The sequence below is a fragment of the Eschscholzia californica genome, unplaced genomic scaffold (genome assembly GCF_041429995.1).
Source record: "Eschscholzia californica isolate CP2 unplaced genomic scaffold, dmEscCali1.0.p SCAF_4, whole genome shotgun sequence".
Lineage (NCBI taxonomy): Eukaryota > Viridiplantae > Streptophyta > Magnoliopsida > Ranunculales > Papaveraceae > Eschscholzia > Eschscholzia californica.
In genome coordinates, this window is record NW_028238461.1 from 53,869,358 (window position 1) to 53,891,809 (window position 22,452).

The 22,452-nt window shown below is 37.1% G+C and overlaps 3 protein-coding genes and 1 non-coding gene across 4 annotated transcripts; 3 read left to right on the plus strand and 1 right to left on the minus strand.

Moving 5' to 3' along the window:
• Positions 1-6,127: 6,127 nt before the first annotated feature.
• Positions 6,128-7,771, plus strand: LOC147546195 (uncharacterized). The gene has a single exon (XM_086636623.1). The coding sequence runs from the start codon at positions 6,128-6,130 to the stop codon at positions 7,634-7,636; it is 1,509 nt and encodes a 502-aa protein (XP_086492749.1). The 3' UTR covers positions 7,637-7,771.
• A 352-nt stretch (positions 7,772-8,123) lies between these two features.
• On the minus strand, positions 8,124-10,716 carry LOC147546196 (heat shock 70 kDa protein 4-like). The gene is made up of 2 exons (XM_086636622.1): positions 10,255-10,716; positions 8,124-9,978 (listed from the first exon to the last, which is right to left on the minus strand). Exons 1-2 carry the CDS (start codon positions 10,466-10,468, stop codon positions 8,240-8,242), a joined length of 1,953 nt encoding a protein of 650 aa, XP_086492748.1. The 5' UTR covers positions 10,469-10,716; the 3' UTR covers positions 8,124-8,239.
• A 750-nt stretch (positions 10,717-11,466) lies between these two features.
• Positions 11,467-17,291, plus strand: ALB3 (63 kDa inner membrane family protein). The gene is made up of 11 exons (XM_086636625.1): positions 11,467-12,029; positions 12,817-12,927; positions 13,141-13,215; positions 13,643-13,703; positions 13,920-13,993; positions 14,081-14,185; positions 14,846-14,953; positions 15,035-15,138; positions 15,918-16,067; positions 16,153-16,279; positions 16,991-17,291. Exons 1-11 carry the CDS (start codon positions 11,661-11,663, stop codon positions 17,093-17,095), a joined length of 1,389 nt encoding a protein of 462 aa, XP_086492751.1. The 5' UTR covers positions 11,467-11,660; the 3' UTR covers positions 17,096-17,291.
• Positions 17,292-17,707: 416 nt separating this feature from the next.
• On the plus strand, positions 17,708-17,779 carry TRNAP-AGG (transfer RNA proline (anticodon AGG)). The gene has a single exon. It is a non-coding gene; the product is annotated as a tRNA-Pro (tRNA).
• The last annotated feature ends 4,673 nt before the right edge of the window (positions 17,780-22,452 follow it).

Below are 22,452 nucleotides of genomic sequence, written 5' to 3' on the forward strand. Positions count from 1 at the left end.
CTATGTGAATTGAAAAGACATAAATAACCCTCCCTCCTCATCTATAGTCATTTTGTTTGTTACTACTCTAGTAGTATTAGAATGAATGATGACAGTAGTCATTTGGAATCTTGGGAATGACATTTTTAGACTAGCTAGGGAAGGTAATTGATTGGGAAGATGAGGGTACGGTTGTCATTTAGTGATAAAGAAGGTCAGGCGGTTTGGGTTTACCTGCAGGCAGGTGGTGTAGTAGTAGGTCTAGTAGTCTAGTATAGAGACTTAGAGTAGGGGGATAGGGTACTAGGCCTGGCGACCTCCTTATGGGCCTTTGGAAATTGAAGTACTAATAAGATGACTGAGACCTTCAACAAAAAAAAAAATAAGATGACTGAGAGAGAGAGAGAGTCCAATAAAGAAGACTAGAGGGAGAACAAACGGCAGATGCAGTTCTTTTCTTTTTACCGTTTACTGTTTTGTGTGGGTTAACCGCATTGGGAATCCCACTACTTATTTCTAGTAGTCCTTATTTAACAAATGGTCAGCGCTTTGGGAAAAGTTAAATAGTCTTCGGTGTGTGAAATTTTAAAGTGAATATGCAAAATTTCGAAAGTTTCTGGAGAAACATATTTTACAGAGAGAGAGTGAGTGAAATTTTTTTATTTTTTCATGGTCGCCGTCCGGAAAATTTTCCGGTCGGCGACCTAGTCGGAGAAGAGAGAGAGAAGATGAGGTGGAGAGAGTGAGGTGAGATGGAGGGTTTTTTTTATTTATTTTTATTTCCCTCTAACAACTTACAAAATAAAATTGTCAAACAAAATTGACCAATTTTTTACCAAGTCTTCATACTCCGGAAACTATTTTGCTTTCCCTACAACTCTAGCCTTAACAAATTTACATCATTTTGTAATGGTTGTAATTTCTACACATCCAAAATAGATTTTAAGAAATAAAGATTTAGTCCAATGAAAATTGATTTAGTGATTATTTTCATTTTGAAAATAAATTTTAGTTTATGTCCTAGCTTGTAAACTTTATCTTCACTTCCACTCTCATATTTGATATTTGACCAATTTGAACGATCACTCACCATTATCTCTCTCTCTCTTTTTTCTTTTCTTATTTTCTCTTTCTGTATCTTTATTTTCCTCTTTTCTCCTCTGTCACCAAAATAAAGAGGAATGTTCCAGGGTAAGTCTTTATTTTTCGATTACCATTTTGGATCTCCTAAAGACGCTGTATGTTTCATTAAATACTCAATTTTAATTGTCGGAACATTTTTGTTATTTGATTTTTTTTGTAGACTTTATTTATCTCATTTGTTGGAGGACGTGGATGTATAGCAAAAAACAAAACAAAAGGTTCTATTTTTAATCTTTCATCCTCTCCCTTCATCCAACCCCACCACTCTCAAGATCCCATTCGATAGCCCTAGCACAAAACACAATTGGTTCAAATGTTGGCAATTGATCACCAGGGCCGGCCCTGAGCCCAAAGCAGGCAAAGCCTCGCTTTGGGCCTCCCGAATTTGGGGGCCTCTAAACTAGAAAATTTCAATGGTTTATCTCTTCTTATAACAGATTTTAAGGGCCCCCCACACATATTAAAACAATAGAATGGGGCCACACTTTTTGGCCCATTCCTATTGCTTATTAGTGCGGGCCCAACAACATAATATGTTTAAGTAATAAACTCTCCTATTTGCCCCAATTTTTATTCTCTCTCCCCTTATCTTTTCTTCCAACTCCGAGTTTCCAAATGACCAAACCCACATGACCAAACCCACGATTGTTCAAATTACCTCCAAATCTTCTCTTCATTATTCTTCCAGTGCCAACAACAAACTACCACCAAAGTGCCAAATCATCCCACAATCTAATTCACTAACTTTTGCTATTTCTCTCTCTAATTGTATATTGGTATGCAACTAATTAATTTTTTTCCTTAAGTGTTGCTTTTAAGCTATTTTATTTACGTCTGTAATTGTTGTTGTTGTTATAAAAAAGACTAGGTGAATACCGCACAATACGAACTCGGTAAATCTCTTTTGGTCAATATCATTATAAGTATATTATAAGTATAAAGAGAGTTGGTGAAAGATAAAATCTATGTTGTTGGGTTCACTAGATAGGCTGTTTTTTTTTGTTTTTCGGTTGTTTTCTAATTAACCTTGTGTTTTTTGGTTCTTAGTATTCTTTTTTTTAAAGGCCCGCGCCCGATAGTCCGTTGACGAATTCAAATAGAAAAAAAAAAGAAAATAGATCAAATTCTCTTTTTTTATCCTGTAAGAAACTGTCTGACGTGTTATATTATAATCTGTAGGATTATTATCATTGTTAGTATTATTAATTTGTTATCATTTGGAATATTAATATACATAGAAATAAATTAAGAATTTGCTTCAAAAGCATAGGAACAACACTTAGAATGAAAATCTGTTTAACAGAACATAATAGGCTTAGGACTTGTCACACTTCAAACTATGTATCCCTAGACATATTTAAGCATAGGTCATTCGCAAACAATAGTTGCAGATCTAGTAATGACTTTAAAACCTTCTAAATCGAGTTTTTAACTGGAATCAACCTTCCTTCTTTCTGAGAAAATTTTTACTCCAAGAATGGGTGGATCAACTTGATCTACTCAGTTTGACACAAGTACAAAAATGCAATTAGTTAACCGTTAGATACATTATAAGATTTATTAGGACTTTGAAATGGTAATCAAAATATCGTCACATGAAATCAACAATAGATAAATCTTCATTGCAGCCAGAAAAATTGTATAAATATACGTTCATGTAAAAATCATGAAAAACGTAAAGGGGCCACATTCTGATAACTCGCTTCGGGCCTCCAAAATGTCAGGACCGGCCCTGTTGATCACAAATATCCTAAGCACTAAGAGCCAATTTGAAAGTTTTGAATTTTTGTAAATGTCTTTCTGCTTCTGGATTCGGCCTAACCCCTCCTAACAAAATATAAAAATTTTATTGTTTGAATCGTCCGGGATAAAAAGACGATTTGACTAAATGTAGATACTGAATTTGTGTTTGTGTTGTGGTTGTATTAGAAAGTCCAAATATAGTCATTCTTTTTTCGGTTGAAAAAATAAATATAGTCATTTTAGCATGAGGGTCCAAAAATTAGAGTTGAAAGTGAAAAGAAGGGAAGACAAAGGGAATTGACTGCCTGATAAGGATGGATCTCTCTTCTGAAATTGTATGAATTTCAAGTAATTAGAGCTATCCATCCAACCACCAATTTCGACCAATTATTGGACAAAATTCATCGAGTTCATATTGTTGATGGTGGTGTAAGGTTTCATATGGATAAGACATTGAAAGTATATAAGTATATTAAACTTGTAGATTTTTAGACTTTGTACAAATGGGAAATGGGATTGAAGCCCAAATGGTAATGTTTGGTTTGGTTCAACTTTTTTTTATTTTTTTTTGTGGCAAATGGTTTAGTTCAACTTGGGAAGTTTTAGTCCACCATTTCTTGGTGTTAGTTGGGCATCCCTCTTAAACCCATGAGATGTTGGGATCGGGTTTCGATGGAAGCAGTTTATCTCATGTAATTTAGGCACTAAATAAAGTCGTTGTTGTCGGACTCTAAGCTAGTAAGTTCTATGTTGTCGGGCTTTAGGCCTCTTTATGCAGTTATCGTGTTTATCACATTTTAATGATGTATCAATACCTTGTAACCACTCACGTTAGTCGTAGTCAATTCCTCAAAAAAGAAACTTGGAAAGTTTTACGCACCCGTTTTTTTACTATTTACACAACGTTAATTACATAATATTTTTTGCAAAGTAATCACACAACTTTACTAACTGCAGAGGTCTCTCCATTCATACTCACAAGATGAATCGCACTATTTTATTAACTGGAGACACTTCTCCATTCATAACCACATCTATTCTCACCAAAAGATCACATTTTCACAGATAACCTCACCGAGAAATCACACTTCATTGAAAACTTCACAGGAAAATCACAATTCACTGAAAACCTTACCCGAAAATCACATTCCCCTCTCCCTCGCACACTCAAGAAAACTTTATTGGGGCTTATTCCTAGGACCCTAACCTGTTATTCGTTAAGATTTTAAAGGTTCAGAACATTCAAAGTTTCGAAACTTTGAAAAGTTTGGGCTATTAAAAGTCGTAGATCATTAAGTTCGGAAACCTTTTTATTAATACTTTGAAAATCCACAACTTTTTGTTAGAACTTTAACAAGTTCGTTAAACCTAAGACGTCCAAACTAATGGTTGAGATTAAAGCGAAAGTTATATTACTTTAAGAGTTTAACTTTAAATATTAATTGTTTACAAATAATTTTTTCATAAGAGATGGATGGTGTGGAGACAAACAAATTAGATAGGCGTTCGAGAGGAAAAAAAAGAGAGATTTTGAGATAGGAAGAAATCAACAACACTAGATATGTAAAAAGAAAAAAAAGACATTTATGTGATGGAAAAACCTGTATGAGAGCGAGTAAGAGAAATCTTGGAGGTAAAGAGTACGTAATTTGTTATTTGTTAGGAAGAAAGAAATGACCACCACAAGGGGACCAAGTAGGGGTGCACATGCCGCACCCCCTACCACAAGGAATTGACAATAATTTTTGTGCTAACCCTAAGTACGAACTTCAAAGATCCACCTAACAGGTGGATCTTTGAACTTGGTTAAATTATTAGTAAATTTGTTTCAAAAAATTTGTGGGCTAGATCTTCGTAAAAATTAATAACGCGTTCTTTCAAAGTTCTGAACTAAAAGTTTGAACTAATAACACAAAACTTCGAAGTTCTTAAGAAAATATCAAAACTAACAACGCTAAACTTCAAAAGTCTTAAGAACTTTGAAGATCTTATAAAATTTAGAACGTAACTCCCACTACTAGAACTTTTCATTGTTGGTGAAACTCGTTGAGACCCAAAATTTGAGATTTCAATGAAATCTTATTTGTGGTCTCACGCAAAACAATTGTGGGGTTTCCTTGATAGAGAGAAATAAATGGAACACAAAGATTCAAGTTCACCTTGATATGTTAGACGCTAACTTATTTTGACCAACTCAATCATCATATCTTACTGTTATCTTACTTCATGATGGAAAAATTAGATGACGGTCACTTTAATAAGCAAAAAAAATTATAAGAAAATTATAAGAATCGATGTAAAAAACTAATATAGTACAAATTTTGAAGAATAATACAAAGATACATCAAAATTAATGAACTAAATAAATATCATAAGAACGTGATTTAAGACCTCAGTGATCTTTCAACGATAATATATCAACTCTTCAAGTCATTCTAAAGACTCAAACTCCATTAATCTATGTTGTTTTATTTATATTTAAACTTAAAAAAAGCGAATTTGGGACAATTAGTGAGTGTCTAAACACAAGAAAAGGTGGACCAAATCAATAATTGTGATCATATCAAGAGCCTCACCTCTCCCAGTTGTGGCTGTTTCCGTGTAAAAGCCCCCAAAGTTTGACAGATTTGGTTAACATCCGTTACCGTTTACTTTCTCTCTCTCTCTTCTATTAATCTTCTTCGTCTCGTCTCTCTCTCTCTTCCTTCGTGTTTTATCTCCCTTTTTGGCTGGGGCTGGCGAGATAGAGAAGATGAGAATAGCTGGTTGATAAGGTCCCGATTTTGACTCAGTTTCTGATTTTCTCTCTAGTGTTTTTCCAGATTGGTAAGATTGTTTGTTTCAATTATACCCGTATCTTCTCTTGACACTGTTTTATCATCCTGTTCTACTACTAATTCAAGGTGGAAACCCTAGATTTCTTTCTTTCTTTCCTTTGTATTCGTATAAAGGGTTCCTGAAAAGAATCCCCCCCCCCCCCCCCCTCCTACAGATAAAAAAATTTCATCTTTCTTACCATATATGCACTTCTGGTTATCATTATTATTTTCTAAGAGAACTGAGGATTGTTAATTGCGATTGATACGGTTAGGGTTTATATAAATCTCCTATAGTTTCACTGCGATTCATCTGGTTACTGGGTATTTATGTTGCGATTTTTGAGTTGATTAGTTGTTATGTCAAATTTGTGAGATTAACTTGTAGAAAGTGAAGAATTGTGTACACCAGAAAAGGAAAAACACCCTGAAAGAAACCCAAAGATATGGGTGAAGCTCTCTTAACAACTCTATCCATGGAAAATCACCATCCATCTACACTACTTTCCATGGATTCTAGTGCTTCGTCCCACGAGGAATTGGACAGAGATATGAATAGGCAAATCATTCTTTCCCGACCTCCCGATATTAATCTTCCTCTCTCGGCCGAGCGTAGTCCACCTCCACAATCATGGAATCCTGATCCATGTGATATCTTAGATGTTAGCTTGGGTTCTCAGTTTTGCGAGGCCGAAACCCTTCTTAATCTCACTAAAAGTGGCCGAAAATGTGCCAAGCGCGTTGATAGCATATGGGGTGCTTGGTTTTTCTTCAATTTCTACTTTAAGCCTGTTTTGAATGAGAAAGCGAAAGGAAAGATTACAAGGGATAGTAATGGAGTTTCTGGGTTTGATAAGTCAGACCTTCAGCTCGATGTTTTCTTGGTTCAGCATGATATGGAAAACATTTATATGTGGGTTTTCAAGGAAAGGCCTGAAAATGCTTTGGGTAAGATGCAGCTGAGGAGCTACATGAACGGACATTCTCGCCAAGGGGAACACCCGTTTCCATTCAGTTCCGAGAAGGGTTTTGTCAGGTCTCATAGAATGCAGAGGAAACATTACCGAGGTCTTTCTAACCCTCAGTGTGTGCATGGGATCGAGGTTGTTCGGGCTCCAAATCTTATGGCTCTTGATGAAGAGGAGAAGAAGAGGTGGACAGAGCTCACTGGACGAGATTTAAACTTCTCTATACCTCTTGAAGCAAGTGACTTTGGTTTGTGGAGAAACCTTCCGAATACTGAGTTTGAACTCGAGAGACCTCCTCCTCCGATAAAGACTACTACACAATCAAGTTCAAAGAGATTGCTTAATGGTTCTGGTTTGAATTTGGCAACACAACCGTCAAACCATGTTAATGGTGATGGAATGGACCTTTCACCTGTCTGCAACAAACGAAGAAAGGATTATTTTGCACATGTAAACGATGATGAATGTTGTTTGCCGACTAACCCTCACCCTGATAGAATTCTTGATATGGAGATTCATACAATCGAGCCACAGTGGTTGAATGATTTTAGTGGAGTAATGAGGAATGTGTATGGACCTGTCACAGCTGCAAAAACTATATATGAAGATGAAGAAGGATACTTGATCATTATAAGCTTGCCATTTGCAGATTTACAGGGGGTGAAAGTTTCTTGGAGGAATAATTTAACTCATGGGATTGTTAAGATTTCAGGTGTGAGTACAGCTCGAATGCCGTTCATCAAGAGACATGACAGGACATTTAAGCTTACTGATCCATCTCCAGAGCACTGTCCTCCGGGAGAGTTTGTGAGAGAAATACCTCTTGCCGCCCGAATTCCAGAAGACGCTAATATTGAGGCATATTGTGATGAAACAGGAACAATGCTCGAGATTATGGTGCCAAAACACAGAGTTGGACCAGAAGAACATGAAGTACGTGTTTGTCTACGCCCTCACCTTGGAGCCAATGACCTGCAACTCAGTTGAGGCAGGGCGTAAGCAGAGAATTGTAAGGTGGTTCCCGTGGTTTAAATTTCATAGTTTATTTCTCTATGCTTAAATGACAACTATGAAATGAAAATTGGAGTATAAAATTTATAATGTGCAAATTATTTTTTCCGACGACCTTGTATCGAATTGAGTCTGCTTTTGTTGCAACTGCCAGCTTGAATGGGTGTTCTTTTATGGGTTGATTAGTATAAAGCCACTAAGCATCCTTAAAAAAAATTCTCAGCTGTTCTTTGATTACTGCATGTATTCTTCTCTTTTGTAGATCATCAGTTCAGGATTTACTCCTTTATAATCCAATTCCAAGTTGACATTTAGAAGAACTAATGAGTCTACTTCATGCTAAAATTAGGGATTGTTGTTTGAGGGCAACTCTTTTGTGTTTGGTTATCAATTTCCCCAACTCATAAACAAAGAACATCAGAATTTAGAACTTGCTCTAACATGAAAGAAACTGAAACATATATTAGACCCAAAATGTTTTTATAATATTCCCATTGAAAACACCATATGACAGCAAAATGAAAACAACTAAAAATCACACTTTCTGATTCCTCCTCACATGAAAAAGAGAACTATCACTTAGTCGACTTCTTCAATCTTGGGTCCAGCACCAGCACTGCCTGCACCACCAGTAGGAACATCATCGTCCATGCCTCCACCCATATCACCTCCAGCTCCCTGATACATCTTTGCTATAATAGGGTTGCATATGCCCTCCAACTCCTTCATCTTATCATCAAACTCATCTGCCTCTGCTAGTTGGTTGTTGTCTAACCACTGGATGGCTTGCTCAATTGCATCCTCGATCTTCTTCTTCTCCTCCGCACCAAGCTTGGCTCCGATCTTCTCATCCTTGATAGTGTTCCTCATGTTGTATGCGTAGTTCTCCAATGCATTCTTGGACTCAATCTTCTTCTTGTGCTCCTCATCCTCAGACTTGTACTTCTCAGCCTCTTGTACCATCTTTTCGATTTCCTCCTTGGACAATCTTCCCTTGTCGTTGGTGATGGTTATCTTATTCTTCTGCCCTGTTGTCTTGTCCTCGGCAGAGACGTTCAAGATACCATTGGCATCAATGTCAAAGCAAACAGTGATCTGAGGAACACCACGGGGAGCCGGTGGAATACCAGATAGCTCGAACTTGCCCAATAAATTGTTGTCTCTGGTTCTGGTTCTCTCACCCTCATAGACTTGAATCAACACACCAGGTTGGTTGTCTGAGTAGGTAGAGAAGACTTGTTCCTTCTTTGTGGGGATGGTGGTGTTTCTTGGAATCAAGACAGTCATGACACCTCCGGCTGTTTCCAAACCAAGAGAAAGTGGGGTAACATCCAACAGCAATAGATCTTGAACCTTCTCGTTGCCCTCACCACTCAAGATGGCAGCTTGGACAGCAGCACCATAGGCAACAGCTTCATCAGGGTTGATGCTCTTGCAGAGCTCCTTCCCATTGAAGAAATCTTGCAACAATTGTTGGACCTTGGGGATTCTAGTGGATCCACCAACAAGAACCACGTCATGTACTGTACTCTTGTCCATCTTTGCATCCCTCAAACACTTCTCAACCGGTTCCATACACTTCCTGAACAGATCCATGTTAAGCTCTTCAAATCTAGCACGAGTAATGGTGGAGTAAAAATCAATACCCTCAAACAAGGAATCAATTTCAATGGTGGTTTGGGCGGTGGAAGATAGAGTTCTCTTCGCCCTCTCACAAGCTGTTCTCAACCTCCTGAGAGCTCTGGGGTTTCCACTGATATCCTTCTTGTTCTTTCTCTTGAACTCCTGAACAAAATGGTTAACCATCCTGTTATCAAAATCCTCACCACCAAGATGGGTGTCACCAGCTGTGGCCTTAACTTCAAAGATACCCTCTTCAATAGTGAGAAGAGAGACATCAAAAGTACCACCACCAAGATCAAAGATAAGCACATTCTTCTCACCAACACTGGTAGCTTTCTTGTCAAGACCATAGGCAATGGCAGCCGCAGTTGGCTCATTGATAATACGCATGACATTGAGACCAGCAATGACACCGGCATCCTTGGTAGCCTGACGCTGAGAATCATTGAAGTAAGCAGGGACTGTGACAACAGCGTTCTTCACAGAGGAACCCAGGTAGGCCTCGGCAATCTCACGCATCTTAATTAACACCATGGACGAGATTTCTTCAGCAGCGAATTGCTTCTCTTCGCCTTTATAGTTGACTGAAATCATGGGTTTATCACCAGGACCAGCAACAACCTTGAATGGCCAATGCTTGATATCAGCTTGAACAGTGGGATCACTGAGCCTCCTTCCAATCAATCGCTTAGCATCTGGAAAAGTTCATAAAAAGTTTTCGTTAATTCGAGTGAACAGACAAAGCTAAAGCTGGGATCTTGGAAACAATACTACTTCCAAATCAAAATCTACCTAATCAAGAGATTGTTAAACCTAACGTGAAACACAAAAAAAAACAAAAAAAAAACAATTAAAAGCACAACTTTCAACACAATAGTGAACATTACGGATGCCCTAATCTTCAAAATCTATACAATCAAGTTAAAAAATTCAAAGATAAACACAAAGTGAGATTGTAATAGCAAACTTACCGAAAACAGTGTTGGTCGGATTCATGGCGACCTGATTCTTAGCAGCATCTCCGATCAAACGCTCGGAATCAGTGAAAGCAACATAAGATGGAGTTGTTCTGTTTCCTTGATCATTGGCAATGATCTCAACACGATCGTGTTGCCATACACCAACACAAGAGTAAGTTGTTCCTAAATCGATTCCGATCGCCGGACCTTCTCCTTTACCAGCCATTATTAGACTTGATTAAATCAATCAAAACGATACTCAAAAGATCTATGAAGAAATAGATGAAATCGGAAGTAGAGATTTTAACAGAAACGCTTAGGGTTTAGAATTTAGAACTCAGAATGAGTTGATTCGAGGGAGAGAATGGAGGTACATATAGATTCTTAACCGTAGTTTCCAGAAAGTTCTCGTAATTTCTTGACCGCTGGATTTTATTTGAATCAACGGTTCGGATTTCTGTGTTCAAATTTATCACCGCCTAAGTTGGGTACGCGCGAAGGAAGTAGAATGGTTTATTTTGACCTGGACCCAACTATTTAGTGGTATTTGTTGTTCACTTTCCATTTTCACGATAGGATTCAAATTAACCCCAAGTCCAGTCTAAATCCCTACCACCGTGAATCTTTCACCAACCACCATCTGTATCTTCTCCTTCGTTGACCACTACCACCACGACGATCATCCTCACCACCACTACTCTACTAGACCATCACCATCATCTTCTTCACGCACCACCCACCACCATGGGACAGTGGACCTGTTTTCTTAAGCTCGAGCTTGGTGGAGTACCTGTCAACTTTTCCGAACACGACTTGCTTATGTTTCAAAGAGTTCGAGTTCACATCGTTTTAAGTCCATTTACTAAATTAATTCCAATTAAAACAACTTCTCAAATAACAATAATGATTAGTGAACACTACGAAAAAGAAAAAGAAATGTTCACTTTAAAATACTTAATATTTGTGTTGTCAGTCACTTTCTTTGGTGGAGCAAATGAAGAAGATGAAAAAGCTGTCACAGGGCACAATGAATCAAGTTCTAATTTAGAAAAAAAAACCCAGTTGCGTATCTAAACCATAACTTTTTTTTGAAAATGGGGGTAAACCTCAAAAATAACAAATAGTTTGGAGTCCATGTCAAAATAACCCGATTAGAATCCATTATTTTGTGACCGTGGTAGTTACACGTCGTTTAAAATACGGATAGTATACACGGTCCGGGTTGAGCCCACAGGCTGGGCGGCTAATTACCTAACTTGGGTTTACTTGGTTTTCCCTTTCTCCTCCTCCCTCCAAAAAAGAAGAAAGAGAAACGGATAATACAAAGAAAGAAATATCTTTCTCCGGTGGGAATTTGGGAGGTTCACTTCCTCCTCTCTCTCTTTCTACTTTCTCTCACTAGAATTTAAGCTCCAAAAATGGCGAAATCCCTAATATTTTCACCTTGTTTGAGTAATTCTAGTCCTTTTTTGTCTAATCGTCGTCATGTTATCCACACATCTCCTTTCCTTCCACCAAATCTGAATCGGAAACTCAGTCATACAAGAGTTAAATTCAGCTTTCAAGAGATTCCTCCTTCTTTTGATCATTCTTCTTTCGATTTTCAAGCGATTGTTAATCGAGCTGAAGGATTGTTATATACTCTTGCTGATGCTGCTGTTGTTGCTGCCGATTCAGCTTCTAGTGGTGTTGGTGGTGTTGATGGTTCTGGTTCGACTGATGTCGCGGTTCAGAAGAGTGGAGGATGGTTTGGTTTCATCTCTGATGCCATGGAAGTTGTTCTCAAGGTAATTGATTTGGTGAATTTGGATGTATAAATATGCTTTCTTTAAAATTAGTGATTGTTAGTTATTACTCACTGTTTTTATAATTCAGATTAGAAAAATGAATGTTTTGAGCAATTACTAGACTTTTATGTCATGTGGTGTTCGAATTTCGAAACTATTAGTCTATGTAAATAACTTAGATTGTTAAATTTGTTCATTTGTTTATTGTAAGTAACAAATATACATTCATACCGCTTAAGGGTTTCAAGGGTTGGTGAAGTCTGCGAGGAAAGACAATTATTCGCTGATATGTTCCGTGCCTCCGTTTAACAAATTTGGAAGTTAGAGTTGCCACGCTAATTAATGTGTCGTCCGTGTCGAAGGGATGATTTTCATTTCTATTTACAGAATACGTCTGATATCTTAGATTTTGATAGCCAATTATTAAACATGAAAATTAGGCCATGGAGTGAAGCAGGCAGTTTGTTTCTTGTATTATTCTGCTGTTGTTGTTTTTCTATGATAGTGGAGTGCCCGAGTCTCTTAAAGTATACTATATACTACCCGATTAGAAAAAGGGAAATAGCCCCTTGGGGTGGCCACAAGTTAGTTGAACTGTCGACCTCTAATTTTGTAATGTGGAAGCCTATACCACTGTTGAGGCCCCCTTTTCGTTTATATTTGCGATGTTTTTTTTCATGTCCTAATTGGCTATGTTTTTTGTGGATATATGTCTGAATCTTGAAACTGTGAAATGAATGAGTGAAGACGTCAAAGACATAGATAGTTAATAATTTGTTTGTTACAGATATTGAAGGATGGACTTTCAGCTGTACATGTCCCTTATTCATATGGGTTTGCAATTATCTTGCTTACAGTTCTTGTTAAAGTTGCTACACTTCCATTGACAAAGCAACAAGTAAGTCTTTCTCCACTCCCAATGTAATCTAAATAAGGTAAAAGATGTCCGCTTTTTTCCTTTTAAATGTTTGAATAATATGTTTTTTTCTCTAGGTGAATATGGGTATTCCCATGCATAACAATTTTAATTATTTAGGCATGTTATAAAGAGAAAGAGATTATTTTTTTAATAGAATGTAGGTGGTAACTGTTTATTTTTTAAAACATGTAGGTTGAGTCAACACTTGCTATGCAAAATCTTCAACCCAAGATCAAAGCTATCCAAGAAAGATATGCCGGCAATCAGGTAAAGTACATTTTATGCTGTTGCAATGGTCACAACCACCAAATCAATCTTGAACAATCAGTCATTTCTTGACTAAGCACATGAGGAAGGAATTTAAATTACTCTAAAGCTGAAAAATATCCGTTAGATATCTTTCATCCGCCTGGCCTGGTTTTCGGGGATGATATCTTCATAAATTGATGCCCTGCTGTCCTACCAAAAATTCAAGAACTGTCTTTTAAGGACTGGAAGTGATACTGGTCGGTATCTATTGCCCCTTTCCCCAAAGATATGCTTATCTTCCTACGTATTATAGTTTTTGCTAAAGGCAAGTGAAGTCATGGCAAAAAGGGAAGTTCCAACCCCTCTTTAAGTGTTGGTAAGGATTGACTCCTGACCATAAAGTTTGATTCTTTCTGTTATTTTCTTGTTTGATACTCCCCTGCAGGAAAGAATACAGCTTGAAACTTCACGTCTTTACAAGCAGGCTGGGGTCAACCCATTGGCAGGTTAAGTGTAGCACTCAATTGCACTTCCACTCTCTTTTGTTAGTTGGTGATCAAGTATTCATTTCATAGTTTTGCATTTTTTTTGTTGACATGCTAGTCATTTATGTCTACTGTCAAGTGATTTCTACCATCCTCCATCCTGTATTTTTAGAGTACCTGATCGCCTTCACTAGTATCTGTAAACGTCCTGTAACACTCTGCTTTGCTCACGAACAGGATGTTTTCCAACTTTGGCTACCATACCAGTTTTTATTGGTTTATATCAAGCTCTCTCGAATGTTGCTAATGAGGTAACGAGATAATATTTCAAGCTATTCTTTAGGTCCTAATACTATGCAACTTAGAGGACTTCTAATTCAGCAACTTTGTATCTGAAGGGACTGTTGACAGAAGGTTTCTTTTGGATTCCATCGTTGGGCGGCCCAACAAGTATTGCTGCTCGACAAAGCGGATCTGGCATTTCCTGGCTTATTCCGTTTGTGGTAACATAAATTCTCGTAACATATGATTAAGAACAAACATTTTTGTTTTTTTTTTTTTTGAAGCCAAAATACCATATATAATAAAAGAGTTACAATGTTAGACCAAAAAATAACACATTACAAAGCTTTGGTACTAACTAGTAACCTATTTTAACATTTGAGGGCTAAAAACTAATAACTCAGTTTCGTGAGTGCAATGCCGAAATTGCAAGATCATGGGCCTCTCTGTTAGAGTCACGTGGACAAAAGAGAAACTCCAGCTGTCTCCTAAATTATGTAAGGGTAATGGTATAAGTATACCAATCTAATGTGAAGCATGGTCTGCTTGGCAATATGAAACCTCTAATAGAATGTAGATGGGAGACTATTGTTCTTTACTAGGGCTATGTTGGAAAATGTAACTCTTCTAAGCTCATAAAACTTTACTGACCAAAGCATAAATCATAATGGGTCAAAGAAAGTAGGGAATTGGTGTGTGGTGGTGGAAGGAGACCATCAAAATAGAAACCTTAGGGTCTATCATTTGGAACCTCCGGAATGATGAGAACACGATAAGGTTACTATATCCCTCAGTATGCTCGAGCTGTAATAGTTCTAAATTCCCGTGTTCTTTTTCGCTTTGTGCTTCTGTATAGATAATAATAGACAAACATCTTGCAGGATGGGCATCCACCCCTTGGCTGGCAGGATACCGCAGCGTATCTTGTCTTGCCTGTTCTTCTTGTTCTCTCTCAGTATGTTTCTATGGAGATCATGAAGCCTCCACAGGTATAGTTATTAAGAGGTTTCATCTCTATTGATTCTATCCAGAATATGAAAATTGATTAAACTTTTGTCTTCTTTTGGCAGACAAATGATCCCGCCCAGAAAAACACACTTCTTGTTTTCAAGTTTCTTCCCCTCATGATTGGTTACTTCTCCTTGTCCGTTCCATCGGGGTTGTCAATCTACTGGTAGGTATCAGATATTATGATGTGTAATACCAGTCTAAGTGTCTTAGACCAAATCACTTCTGATGAGAAAAGGAAACTGAAAAGAACAAAAAAGGAAAAACAGATACCTGCAAAGATATTCCTATGGGGAAATCCTCCGACAGATAATTATAAGGGATATAATTTTGTGTTTAGGAGTAAAGGACAGTGAAACTTAGAGAATGATAGGAAAAACAGATACCTGCAAAGATATTCCTATGGGGAAAGCAATTAAGTAATTAGGATATTGTGGTTATTGATTTATTAATGATATTTTTCTATCTTCATCTTACAACTAAAATGAATGTTTGGTATGTGTGAATTATGCATCATAGATTCAGAAGATCCATGGACTACCTTTTCCATAGCTTAACTGATTCCTCAATATCTCTAATCTTCCTTTCTTTTGCTATTCCCCCAATTCATGGGAACACAGCTTTCTCCTATTACCTGTTTTTATGTAGCTTACATTATATCCACCTATTTATCATCTCTTTGTCTCTTTTTTGAAATATCATTCTGGCAGTGAGATCAAGTGTTCTTGTTTGTTTTAGATTGTAATAATTTTTCTCCTTGCTGCCATGTTCACCTTTACTTTGCATATCTATCCATGAGAATTACGTTTATCTTATCTTATACAGTATCATCTGCATTGATATTTATATATGCTGTCACAGTTAATTTCTTATTTCTTAGATTCTTCAATCACATTAGAAAAGCATTACGCTGTCTTTGAATGTTTAAAATTTAAATGCCTCTAGGTTTACAAACAACATCCTCAGCACTGCACAGCAAGTATGGCTACGTAGGCTAGGTGGTGCAAAACCTGTCGTAAGTGAGAATGCAAGTGGAATCATTAGTGCAGGAAGAGCAAAACGATCATCATCTCAGCCAGAACGAACTGGTGAAAGGTTGGTCTTATATTTCAAAAAGATAGCTCAGCTAATTATATGAGCCACTTATTTACTTTTTATATGACAATCATGGAGTAAACAGGTTTCGACAACTAAAAGAAGGCGAGAGTAAAAAAGGATTAGCCAAAGCTTTACCAGCTGAGGGAGTTCAGAATTTGGTATCGACATCTGATGCCGATGATGCCTCTGATGAGGAGATAGACATCAAGGTAACATACCAGTCTATAGTTTTATGGCGGTTGAAATGTTGCTATCTGGTCTGAAAAAGTTACACACCCACTCACTTTTGTGGTATTGAATTGAGGTCCACCCTTTTCAATCCGAGTCCATGGAGTTCTGCCCCACATGGCTGGATGTCGCAGCCGAACTCTCAGTTGGCCCTTGTTTCTAGTATTTGTGTTCTCCATTTTAATTATGTTTTAGACAATAAACTTCCACCTACGTTTTTACATCAGATATGTACCAAAATTTCTGCCAACATGCCGCTACTTTCGAACACTTCACCGTCCTACACTATTTACATGTTAACAGATGATAGTTGGCGATTTAATATCCAATCAGCTTTATGTCAAAATACGGGTGCTTTATTCCTATCCCATTATAAAAGAAAGGCGTTATGACTTAGTGATCCTGTAATTTAATCGAAGTCTTTTCCTATGTGCCTATGTGGCATCACAATGGTCTAGGTTTGGAGACTTGTGTCGGTAACTAGTGAAGTGTTGTGCTTAATTTCTTCAGATATGTAGGCTGTAATGACCGCCAGGGTTCAGGTGGGTCATCACCGAAAGAAGTACTAAAATTCCAACATTAATTTGTACCAAGTCCCTTGGTTTTAGAGAAGGGTTATTCTGAAAAGCTTATTAAAAAACTTTCATCTATACATGTTCAAATTTTTATTATTTTGGATCATTGAGTGGCAGGATGAAGTTCGAGAAGAGGCGTATGCTTCTAATGGCAGCAAACCTGTGCCAGAATATTCTGGTCCCAAGAAGAGCAAGCGATCAAAGCGGAAGAAAACTGTGTGAATTAGGTCATGTATATCTATCTTTTCGCTGCTTATAGCTTCTGGTGAGTCATGTATATCTCAACAGATTGTATTTTGATCAATATATAGTTGGCCATTTTCATCTTGGCCCCTTGTTTACTTCTAATTTTTTTCTCTGCAAATTCACGAAAATCAACTGTGGAAATTAATTAATGAGAAACGTTTGTTTCCTAAAACTATGTTACCTAGTGGCTAATAATAGAATAAATGAAGAAGATGATATTGTACATGTGGTTCCAGTGAGTCCAATACTCATGTTCATTTTTTTTTTTCCTCATTGTCTGCTTCCGACATGTTTGAATTCGAATTATCTGACTTAAATAGATCAACAATCAACTGAATCAGTCATTAAGACCATTTAGACAAAAACTAACATTCTAAAAAGTAAAATCTAATTTGCGTCGATTCGAATCCGTCTCACTAAGAGAAAAATCAAACTCTACTTGGTACATAGGAATTTCTATAATTCAAAAACCATGAACAAGTAATACATTACAGCCTTAAAATTTGATCAGAAGTGTTTCAATAGTGGAACTTGCTTAGTGCAATATCACAGTATAGTAGAATGATAAATACAAATCTTAGCATCCTAGGGCATTTGGTCTAGTGGTATGATTCTCGCTTAGGGTGCGAGAGGTCCCGAGTTCAATTCTCGGAATGCCCCTCACTTATTTTATTTTTCTCCACCGCCACCACACGTGTTTCTCAATCCGAAAATCTTGCTATCTGAACCTAGGGTTTTCAAGAAAATGGATACCTCTTCTGTTCATGAAATCATAATTTGTATATAAAATGGTTATATTGGCTTCGAAATCAGAACCTTACTATATAAAATGGTGGTAATGTTTTTTGTGTATTTCATGTAGGAAATGATGCCTTCTAGTGCCCAATCGAAATAAACAAACAATGGCATGTCAGACAATAATTTAACAGTAGGTTAAAGTTAAAAATGAACCCTAGATAGAAATTGTGCGAATAAATAAAAGAAAAAAGTTGGAAATTTCAGGAAAATGCCAGTTGAGAATGTTTACTTAAATATTTGTTCAGCATATATTAATGTAATCTTTCTCTTGTCACTTACACTAATTCCATTTACTTTGAAACTCTACTAAAAGTTTCTCTTTGAACGATACCTACAATTTTATTTTATTCGTTATAGATAACATTTCTAAGTTAATATATAAACGAACGTATCTTTGTTCAGAGCAATGTCTTATGGTTGACGTTATACGAAATATCATTTTAGTTTATATCTGACGTAATTTATTTATTTACACGATCAATCTAAGACCAATGAGCCTGCAGATAGTACAAGGCTTCTTAATTTGTCCCCAAACAGGCGAAATGAAATGGAGATGAGAGGGAAATGGGGGAGTAGATAGTAAAACATGTGGTCTAACAATCTGATAAAACTAGACTGATTATATTTTTCAAAGAGTCTTTGCCGTATATAATAGAATCACAATATAACATTCGAGAAAAAACAAAAAATGAGACCATTGGTCTTCATAATACATACTTAAAACACTATTATTTACAAGGTGGTATGCTATATGTACAATGATGAAATATTCATGAAGCATAATCTTGAGACATTGGTCAGTGTAGCACCAACATATTTGAAGTAGTATACATATATTATTGTATCGAGTTGATTTATGTACAATATGATGAAAATCATGAGATAGAACCTTTAAACTGTTTTTGGCACTTAAATATTTCTCGGACAATTCATGTACAGAGACATTTTAGATCAAAAACCCACTGTTTTGTAGTAGTAGTAGTCCAATGGAAACAAAAAAATAAATGGGCTTTGTCTCTTTTCTTTCTTTGCTTGAATCATTTTATTCTTTGCTAAGTAATGTAGATAGAAAGTTCAACAAAAAGAAAAGTAATGTAGATAGAGAAAGAGAGGTAAAAAAGCTTTGTTTGACAAAAGTAAGAAAAAGGAAACGCGAAAGTGGAAAAGCAGATGGCAGAGTAAACCGAGACACATTTGTTGAAGCCTATGCCAAACAAAAAAAAAGAAATCATAATCATGCAACTGACACCTCTTCCTTCCCGTGATCTTATCCTCTTACTTACGGACAAAATGGGCCTGGACTGAACGGGCTTCTACCAAATGGATCAAGAGTTAACCCATATTTTTTTTTTAGGTTGATTTCAACTTGGAGTGAGAAAGACTGAAAGAGGAGGGCTTTCTTTCTTTTTTTCTTTTTTTTTTTACTGTGAAGAGTTACCGACAATAATTTATTTGTTTTTCTTTTATTATGCGAAGAGAAGAAGCCAATGAGGGGATTAGGTAGTTTTGGGACATTCCAAATAATTTTTGGGAGATTTTATAAGGCCCCTTCATTTTTGTTAAAAGGTCTCCCCTCAGTGATAATTTAACAAGTAAAATGGTTTATGGGGAGGCCTTTTAACAAAATTAAAGAGACCTTATAAAACTTCCCATAATTAATTTTTTCTTAGACACGAAGACTTGGCCAGTTAAGTTTGACTTAAGAGACATCTTTATCTATTTGAGTCCAAAAATCAACTTGATTGATTTTAGGTCTAATCTTCTTCCTCGCCTCTACCACCACAGGCCACAACTCTCGACAACAACTGAGTATCACCTACTACAAGTTTCTTTTTTTTTATTTAAAACAATCACAATCCCGTCATCTTCATCATCTCCAACAAACTTCAAATTTGTGAGAAAATTTTTAAAGGGAATGAGAGAAAGTAAAAAGAAGAACAAAAAAGAAACACAAGAGGGAACTCAACTATAAATGTCGAAAATAATAGTGGTGGTTGTCGTTCAAGTGACGGTGAAAGAACAAAAAAGATTAATAAAATTAATTTTTTTTTTTGACACATAATAAAATTACCACTAAATGTGAGAATAGTCCCACATGGAAGAAGGGGAAACTAGCAACAAAAAATATAAAGAATAGGTCCTCTCCACTCATTGCCAATTGGTTTTGAGTCGGATGACCACAAACTTAACATGGTATCAGAGCTAGGCTCACACGTGATAGGCTTAAAAGCCACACGTGCTCCACGTCACCCGTAAAGAAAAAAACACACGTGTTATGCTCAAAGAACGCCACACGTGAGGGGGCGTGTGAAAATAGTCTCACATAGGAACCAAAAATATAAAGAATATGTCCTCTCCACTCATTGCCAATTGATTTTTAGTTGGATGACCACAAACTTAACACTAAACAAATTCTGATCTAATTACAAAATATTTTTGGTATCCAAAGGACAATGGGAAGTTTTATAAGTCCTCCCCAATTTTGTTAAAAGGCCTCCCCATGAACTATTTTACTTGCTAAATTATCATTGAGGGAAGGTCTTTTAACAAAAATGAGGGGCCCTATAAAATCTCCCAAGGACAATTGCGTAAGACTGAAATATGTGAATCACATATCATAATATTTTTCAACAAAAAAAAAAAAAAAGTTATAATCATAATATTTTGGAACCCACTTTACATAACTCCTGACTCAAGTCTCGTGTATCGACTGAAATTGGTCCTACAATACGACAAAGAAAAACAATGATTTGGAAGATTTCATCATCGGACGGTCATAATGTTGTTCTCTGGTTATTAATCGATAAGTCGATTTCTCTCTGTCTTGGCTTGATTTAGACAGAGTTTCCTTTCTCTAACTTATAGAGAGATAAACTAATAAAGAATAATTAATATTCCTTCTTTCGGGCTAACCGTGATAGGTGTTAATTTAGTCGAGGCAAGAATAAATTCTCTTTCCTTAAGACATTTTACACCCCCGTAACAGTACCAAACGTTAGGGTGAATGCCTTCGGGATACAACGACTAACCTTTCAGAATTTTAAGATGGTACTTCTATATTCTGAAAGCGGACGAACCTGTGTCAGTATTATGAGCTCTTGGACTAATGCGAATGATCTTCTAGACGCTTCTGAAATTCAAGTTCATTCGAGACTTCTTTCTTCCTTTTCTAGATATTCTAGTCTATCCAGAACCTCTAGAAAAAACTTCTTTAATTAGATATTCTAGGCCAACCAGAACCTCTAATTGTTAGAAGGGAAGAGAAGAAGAGAATGAATTGAATTGATGAAAAATGAAGTGGGTTTGATGGGTTTATATAGGAATTGAATAGGTGTATAATGTCTTTTGGGTTCAAAAGACATAGCTGTTCGAAACCAGGGGCTATAACTGAATATTATAGTCGGTTTGATCTTGGGCCATTGGATCGCGCTTGAAAACGCGGACGGAACGCTGGCCGTCAGATCCGGTTACGCGTGCCCGCGAGAAGCCCGCAGATGAGGCAGCTACCGTTAGATGCTAGCCCGGATCTATCCCGAACGCGGAAAGAACGCCATCTGTTGGATCGCGCGTAAACCCGCGCGATGAACGCTGACCGTCCAGATTGACGCGCGTCCTCTTCGCGCAAATGCCCCCTAACATGACTGTTCCTCTTTGACAGTTCAGTACCTATTTCAACCGTTTTTCGTTCAAACTTTAACCTTGAATTTCTCATTCATCCGGAATCGGATTTGAGTGATTCTTGGCTCTAAATTGTAGAGCTCGACGAGACGAACGCAATGGCGCGTTCCGTTTCTGAGTTTGACGAGTCGGCTCGAGCCAAAATAGGCTCCGATTCCAACAATCCCCCACATGAATGAAAATTTGAGGTTTTATGCTATGATATATGCAGACATACTATACTGACAGACTGACACTGACAGAGCTCATAAGCGGAACTTCGCTGCATCGGAAGAAGGTAGTCTTTCGACTTTGAACCTTTCCTAGTGAATAACTACAAGGTCTACAAGGACGGCAGTGAACTTTACGTCTTGAACTGGGTCCTGGGAATTGTAATCCAAAATAGTTATCACACAGCTAATCCCTTACTAACTTAGGTTCTCGGTTGTGTTCATTTCGGCCCTGAACATTCCCGATTTCGTGTGTGCTTTAGAGAAGTCTGCCTAAACGACCTTCTCACGGAACCGGCATCAATTCACACACATATAGGTTATCCGTACTAAGGTATCCTGCTATACCTCACGTTAGAATCAAGTTCTAAGTTTTCGGATTAATTAAAAGCTTAATGCTTAACCTCTCAACGCAGGTAACACTGTTGTCATCCTAGGAATGGGTAAGAGATAGAGATCTCTTACAGTGTTACTGTCGAGTCAGGATATAGCTTCAGTTGCCCTTTGAACCTAGATCGTGGGATCTCCAGTCATCTAGGTAGGGTTTCACCATGCCTTTACTCATTTACTTAGGCGTTAGCCCCATTCCCTTTGATGATGCAACTACTAACTCTCTAGATAACCCTTTTGTAAATGGATCCGCTAGGT